The sequence below is a fragment of the Alligator sinensis genome, unplaced genomic scaffold, assembly GCF_000455745.1.
Source record: "Alligator sinensis unplaced genomic scaffold, ASM45574v1 scaffold768_3, whole genome shotgun sequence".
NCBI lineage: Eukaryota > Metazoa > Chordata > Crocodylia > Alligatoridae > Alligator > Alligator sinensis.
The window spans coordinates 323,470-331,425 of NW_005842135.1; the positions used below are offsets into that span (position 1 = coordinate 323,470).

The 7,956-nt window shown below is 45.2% G+C and overlaps 1 protein-coding gene across 1 annotated transcript in view; it reads left to right on the forward strand.

Moving 5' to 3' along the window:
- Nucleotides 1–768, forward strand: part of LOC102383455 (disintegrin and metalloproteinase domain-containing protein 20) — a 3,592-nt gene extending 2,824 nt beyond the window's left edge. Inside the window, 1 exon segment of the mRNA XM_006039497.1 lies at nt 1–768. This exon segment is cut by the window's left edge and continues 904 nt beyond it. Within this exon segment, the coding sequence (XP_006039559.1) occupies nt 1–768 (768 nt within the window).
- The last annotated feature ends 7,188 nt before the right edge of the window (nt 769–7,956 follow it).

Genomic DNA, 7,956 nt, shown 5'->3' on the forward strand with positions numbered 1-7,956 from the left:
GACCTGCCTGAGTACTGCAATGGAACTTCCCAGTGGTGCCCGAAAGATGTGTATGTGCAAGATGGTGCTCCATGCCAGCATGGTGCCTACTGTTATCATGGAAACTGCTCTACTCATGATAAACTGTGCAAATCTATCTTTGGCAGTGAAGCAAGTGTCGCTGAACAAGGTTGCTTCAGTGAACTGAATGCTCGAGGCGACCGGTTTGGCAATTGTGGTATAAATGGAGCTAGTACGTATAAGAAATGTAAAGCTGAGGATACCTTATGTGGTAGGATCCAGTGTGAAAAAGTGAGAAATCTACCTTCTTTGGAGAATCATAATACTATTGTCCAAACTCCCATTGATGATAAATGGTGCTGGGGTATAGACTATCACTCTGGGATGGAGATACCTGATATTGGATCAGTTAGAGATGGCACGCCGTGTGGTAAGGACAAGATCTGTTTCAATCGGAGGTGCGTCAGAGTGTCTTTTCTGCATTACGACTGTAACCTCACCAGGTGCCATAACAGAGGAATATGAAACAGTGAAAGACACTGCCACTGTGAATATGGCTGGGCTCCTCCATACTGTAAAGATAAAGGACTTGGAGGGAGCATTGATAGTGGACCCCCTCCAGCTACCGAAGTGATTACCAGGAACTTTGTTGTGGGAATAGCAGTAATGGGCACTATTGGTGTTCTTGGGATTGGCCTTGGTGCATATTACAGAAATGCCCTATCAGAATGGTTCAGAAGGTTATTAACCAGAATCCACCCAAAATAGTAAGCTGTTGCTTCAGGGAATCAAAAGGAAATCCCCAGTAGCTAACATGAGACAACAGCTGCTAATATGCCAAAACCCAGCATAGAGCACGTGAGGGGAACGTGGGATTTTATGTAACATTAAATATAGGATATTACATACTAAACCTTGAAAACATGAAAGCATATGTTTTCAGTTATTTAATAACAATAAATGCAGGCTATAAATGTGTAGTCAGTTTTTTTTATTGCATCTTTATGGATTGGGCCCTGCAACACAGGCATTTAGGCTAATTCTACACACCTCTGTGTAGCCTCTTCCATTTACTACTTCCTCCAGATGTTATATCCCCAAGTGCCCTGTGAGGTAGGAAAGTAATCCTATTTTACAGATAGATAGAGAGATCTGTAGAGATGAAATAACTTGAACACAGCTACTCTCTCAGCTAAGATGATGTTCTGAAATACCATACAGAAAATAAAATATTAAGGAAGAAAAAAAACTGACATTCCAGTAAGAGTGGATAGTTCTGCTTCCTAAGGAGGGGAGACCATGACTTCTGCCAGGAGCAGCTTTTCAAAGGGAGATGCCAATGACTGTCAGACAAGAGAAGGGTTTTGGTGGGATGAGAGAAAATCACTCCCAACCCAATTCATAACAGATGTCTTTGTGGATGATTTGAAGCCTGCTAGAAGTTTAGCTAATATTAACTTGACATTTCACAAGACTGAGGTTTTTTTTCTGGAAACTTTGGAGACCTTCAATATTTGTTGGGCCATTGGTTGGAGTAACTCTCACTGAGGTTGCACAAATGTGACAAAGGGCAAAAATTTGGAGCAAAATCCTCACTTTATAGGATGTTGTACTACCGAGACCCGAAATTACAAATTCTCCATACTCAGAACTGCCACTGTGCTTGATAGATGTGTATAAGTCCCATTATTTTACTAGCAGAGCAGGTCCCAATCCATTATCCTTACAGAACCACACTGTTGTAAGGAAACATACTGTGAATTTTCATTCCTTTACATTTATTTCTGGCCGTCAGTTCAGCAACAACAATGGAATGGAATGACGTTTGTTACTCATTCCACTTGTGTGGTCTACAATGTATCAAGCATTTGACCAGAACTACTTGGTTTACCAGTATACCGGGCCTGGAGTTCCTAGATTTTGTAAATTATATCCCAGCACAGTTTAGCTTCCAAATTCAAAATGCAGATGCATACAGCCTGACAGGTGTGTAGACTTCACTTTAGAGATAAATGAACAGAGGTTCAGGGAGATGAAGAGGCTTGTCCAAATGCCAGAAAAAGCAGGCAGTAGTATTAGGAGTCTAGTTTATTACTTCTACTACACTGGTGTCTAGAACCTTTGATCAGGTCAGTATTAAAAAAAAAAAGCTTCTTCAGAGGACATAACCTAGACCTAAGACAAGGTGTAGTAACAAATAAATGGGCATGGATTACATGAGAAAAATGTGGATGATAGAATACCAATAACTTGTTTGGAAACTATTGTGTATGCACAATTTGTAGGGATTGGTGGTAGCTTTTCTTCTAGTTCTGCTTTACAGATTGAGGAACAGATCAGTAGGATTAATTCCAGTTTGCCACCTGCTTTGATGTTTTCAGCAAGTAGGATTTGACCAATCATGTACAAGGAACAAGTCCTGAGACCCAGTTCTGTGCTCTTCTGTCTAGAGATATCTATAACTATGAATTTCACTCAGAGGGAAACAAATATTGTCCTCCTTTTATGTTCCTTAATGCCACTGAAGTAAATATAGTTGTAGACATGTAGAAGAGGACATAATTTAGTCTAGAATACTTATTTGCACATGCAGCTATAAACAAAGTACTGTTTTCATTTCCAAACTCTCATGTTCCTCAGGTCACTGGTAGACTTTCAATTAATTTACTCAATTTTGGATCAGGCCTGTAAAGTACCTACTATGAAAGCAGCTATATTTCTTGGACCATACAGGCTAAGATAACAATATACACTTAAGCTGAACTAACCTGTGTTTAACAAAATCTTTGTGCAGTAAGCTATGCCATCTTTCTATGATTTGTTTTTTGATAATACTAGGGCTTCTGTTTCACCATAGTAACAAGATGTTTTCGCAGGTTCTTTAGAGGCCCTACCACTGTTCTTTTACTATTTAAAAGTGCAAAGCTAATTTTAGCTCAAAGACCTACATCAGTCCTAATTTCCCCAGCCTTTCTTCAATTTACTTGAATCTAGGCCATTTTTTTAAATGGCTGCCTAATGTTAGCATTGTAAGTGTCATAGAATCAAAGTGTTGGGAGGGACCTCAAGGATCATCTCGTTCAACACTCTGCATGAATGCAGTAAGGCTATTCCTAAAAGTTTGTATTTAGTGAAGTAACCAACCGTCCCAAAATTTCCCAGTCAGTCCCTGTAACAGGGAGCCTAACCTTGTTAACTGCAAGCAGAGGAGGAGCAGGAGTTTTGTAGTCCTCAAGGGCCAATGGCTACAGCAGCCAGCCCCAGCAAGAACACAGACCCTGAGGTTAGGGGCTGTTAAGGACCTTGGGAGGGCACAGCAAGAACAGCCAAATTTTGTAAGACCAAGTCTAAGCAGCTGAATGGGGTGGGGCGGGTGGGGGGGAGAAGGCTGATTATCAAGCAAAGTGGAAACCCATGTATTGCTGAAGAGCCAGTTGATAAGAAGGCATGGGGCTCTGGGGCATATAAAACCAAGGCCAAAGATCTATCAGAGGAGTCTGACCCTGCAGGCAGCACGGAGACAATCTCCTGAAGGAGAGGGCTTCAGGAGATGGACTGGCCCATCATCTAAGTGGTTACCTGGGGCTGCAAAGACAATGATAATGGGAGCTGAAGGTGTGGGGTGAGGCACGGAGCCAAAGTGGCATGGCTTTTATCTGGAAAACAATTTGCTTTAGTTTATGTTCAGACAATGCTTAAAACTGGAGGGCCAGGTTGTAGCTGCAGGGGCACAGGAGGCGGTGGGAGAGGTGCCTGAGAGGCATTCTCTGCTATTGGGGCAGAGACCAGGAAGCTAAGGTCTGAGCTGGTGGACCTGGGCTGAAGGGTCTCAGCCAGATAAAAAGAGCTGAAGCTGGATGGGCAGAAGTCCAGAGGGCCCAGTGTTGATTTGGACATAGAGGTCTGCCTTGAAGAGATGACTGAGGGTCATTTCTGAGGCATGGGTGTGACTGGGGTTGGCTGGAGGTCATGATTAGCCCTTAAGGTGATTTATGGCTTCTTGAAGAGGGAGTACACCTGTGGGGTGAGAAACAGAGGTAAATGGCACCATCCCAGCATTTGTAGGCAACCTTTCCTTTATTCATTTAACAGCGAGTCATGGCTGGCAAGAGATAGGTGGTGGAGGAGGTCAGGGAACGTGGACAGGTCAGTCTGGCCACTAAGGGCACCAGACTCTGGGAAGAGCGAATACCTGAGTCTGTTACAGTCCCCAAATTTGGGACCATGGCCCAAAGTCCCTAACTAGCCCCTGGAGCAAAACTTTTGAATTAGACTTAGATCAGATAAACCCTTTTTGTCCACTAAAGCCAGGTTTTGTCCTACTGCAATGAATGCAGCTGTATTGCTTCCTATCTGGTAGAAAACCATGGGCTAATTAGCTTGTCTTCAGGTGCTTCAGGTCTGGATAGGGTGGCCATCATAGAGGTCAGTCCGGTTGTCTTCTGTCCTCTATTGATATGAAACCAGATGCCTTTATGTCCTCTATTTTTCCCTTGAAGAGAAAAATAGAGAACATAAAGACGCCGGGTTTTGTATCAACAGAGGACAGAGTAACAGAAAACTGGAATGTCCTCTATGATGGCCACCCTACCTGTAAGAGTTGGTCACCTTAATATTGAAACACTTTAAAAAACAGTCTGCTTTTTCAGGAGTACAGTTCATGAGAGCAAATGGAAGCTGCAGGATGACTGACATTTTTGAAAAGCTGTCTACTTATGTAGGTGCTTAAATACGGATTTGAAGGCCTAAATTTAGGGAGGGGGTTAATTCTTGGTCTTTGCATACATTATATTTTGTTGGACAAACACCAGCACCTCTACAAACTGATTTGCCAAAATGCAGCAGAACAGAAGAGAAAACCATTCAATGTGCCAGAAAAACATTTTGTCTTCCAGTAGTATAGCTAGGGATGGGTGAGTGGGGCACCACTCCTGGGCACCAATTTAGAGGGGATGCTGCCAGAATGGTGGCCCTTGGGTACTCTTTGTTATAGCAGCCAGGTTTTGGGACACCAGCAGCAGTGAGGCAGGCAAAATGTGTCCAAATCTTATTTCTTTCAACTGCTTCATCTTCAGATTTCTCAGCCTTTTATATGTATGAGACCAAATATAAAATGTTTTTCATGTATTTCCTCTGGGGTTTCTAAATAAGGGAAATCCCACCTTCCCTGACTAAAACACCAGTTTAAAAAAATTACAGCTCATATTACATGTAGTACAATAGATCCTGGAAACCCCAAACAATATCAAGGCTCATTATTCCCAGTACTATCCACACCCAGAGGAAGCAAGTCTCCCTGCTACAAAACCTTTGCAAGCTGTTAAACAAGGGAGAGAAAGAGTAGAAGAAAAGAATTATCACCACTCCCATCTCACAGGTAAAGAGTGGAGACAGCGGGATTATGGCAGTAATTCTCTGCCAGGGCCCTATGGCACAAACATGCTTCACAAGATAACCCCGGAGATTTTAAACACAAATTCATAATGTTAAATCATTCTGACTTGCTTTCTGGTCTTTCTGAGTTCTCTGAAACACAAGAATTGCTCTATTATTTTTCTCTAGTCAAAATAACAAGAGAACTAAGAGCTGGCATTTTCTGAGGAGGGCCTCAAGTTTATTAAGGGAGGCTTTGAGTCTGAAAAGGCCGAGAACCACAGGATTAAAAACTGGGTCCATAATGGGTTTAGGTACTTAAATCTAGTCCAGGGGTCAGATCTGGCCAGTGGAGCCATGTCATCTGGCCTGCAGGGGCCACCATGGTCTGAAATTTGGTGGTCAGGGAGCAGTGGCAGGAATTTCAACTTCTCTGGTGCTAAATTTTTGGACCTGTGGAAAGCCCCAGGGTCTGGATAGCATGTGGGATTAGTGTGCCCAGGTGACCCAAGGCTCAATCTGAGCCCACAGGGACTTGCTGGAGGTGGTTTGGGGCCCAGTCCTGCAGAGTGGGGCTGAGTGGAGGCAGCTGACCCAGGGAGGTGGTTTAGGGGCCTGGGAGGTTGTGTGGGGCCTCAAGAGGCTGAGGGAAATGGCATGGGGCTGAGGGAATCAGTGGGTGGCTGAAGGAGGCAGCATGGGGCCCTGGGAGGTAGTATGATGTCCCATGGAGGTGGCATGAGGCTCAGATCTGGCGGTGGGCTGAACAGATGTGGTGCGGGGTCTGATCCTCCCATGCGGGGTCAGATCCGGCTGACAGAGGGGCCCCATGCCACTCATCTGGCCTGCTGCACCAAAAGATTGAGCACTACTGGCCTTGTCTGTCCGTCCCTGCAGGTACCTACCTCCAAGATTTAGATCTTTCAAGCCCCTGTTCAGCTAGAAGTGCCATAGAGACTATAGACAATCCCAGGGCTCTGACTGAAGCACGGGCCAGAACTGTGGGCTTTGTGCAGCATGCTGAAACCTCCAAAGGAGTATTGGTGTATTACACCAAACCCAGCATCTTAGACCCTGGCCACTGGTTAGGTGGGTCCAGATACCCATCTGCGCTGTGCATGGCTTGGGGCTGGGGGTGGAGAGGCCGAGAAAGACCCTGCAGCAGCCAGGGAGCAGACCAAGTTAGTTGCCTCTGCCCATCAAGACAGCTCTGCAGGCAACCTTGAATTCATACCTTTCTAACTCCCAGCCTACCACCCAGCCACAGAGCCACTAAGCCCACAAGTAAGACTACTGCTTCTCTTAGACTCCTCATGAGGTATGACCCCAGGAGTCACGGAGGCTCACAAATGAGGGTGAAACAATGGTCCAAACCTGAGAAGGGCGTTGTGTCCTGCCAGTAGAGGCCATGGGCAGCCTTGAACTCTTGTCTATTTGCCAGCCCTGGAGCCACCAAACCCTCAGATCAGGGTCCTTCCTCCTTACGAGGTATGGCCTGAGGTATCTTGGCCATCCTCAAATTAAAAAAAAAAAAGGCCGCATTTTGGCTGGACCCAGTCACTCACCTATATAGACACTCTCAGGGCTTGGACTGAAGAATGGGCTGGAATAGGGGGCTTGGCACAGCATGCTGAAACCCCTAAAGGGGTCCACAGACATCTGAGTTTCCTGCCTTAGGGCCCCCTTAGCACCTAAAGGTCTGCTTCTGGACACGACTCAAAACATCTACGTCTTGAGGATGTTAAACAGCTAAATGCCTAAGCCTGGTAACTTAAGCTTCATCAGGACTGACAAAGTAGGTGTTCCCACACTTATGATCCCTTCAGGACTTGATGCAATTTGGTGTTTTCATGACACACCTGCTGAATTGGACCTTGAGCACAGTATAGGCCAAGGAAGAATGGCTCCATCCCCTTATCCAAGTCCAATAAGGAACTTAAGGAGGGTCACTTCCAGTTCCTCTCTCTGCCTAAGGGGTATATCAAAACCTGTATCTTTTGGTTAACATTAAGGACAGGAAAACTCATTTCCTTTCATTTCAGCTGGGATCCTGTACAAAGTTTTAACGTGGTTGGTGGAGAACACAACCCCTTGTTTTTGAGCAGCAAGCTCTAAGAGGCACCGGTACTGCCCAGGTTCTGGGCTCTCGCTTCTCTGTTGTGCCCGGTTTTGTTGATCCTTCCAGAAGTACTTTTAAACGAGCACCTTCACTGGTTGTGCGTCACAGGCTTCAATCAAATTAAAGGTGCAATGCATCAAATTCATTATCTTGTGTTAAATTCACTTGCTTGGGAAAATGATTTAATAGATTTCACAGACACTAGGGCTGGAAGGGACCTCGGGAGATCATCGAGTCCAGCCCCCTGCCCATGGGGCAGGAAGTCAGCTGGGGTCATAGGATCCCAGCAAGATAAGCGTCCAAATGCTTCTTAAAGGAGCCAAGAGTAGTGCTTGCCCCACCTCTGGAAGGAGCCTATTCCAGGCCTTGGGGGCTCGGACAGGAAAGAAGTTTTTCCTTCTTTCTTGGGGGCGGCAAGAAGAGAGGTGAGCGCTGCGCACGCCTCCAGAAACTCCATCTCCCAG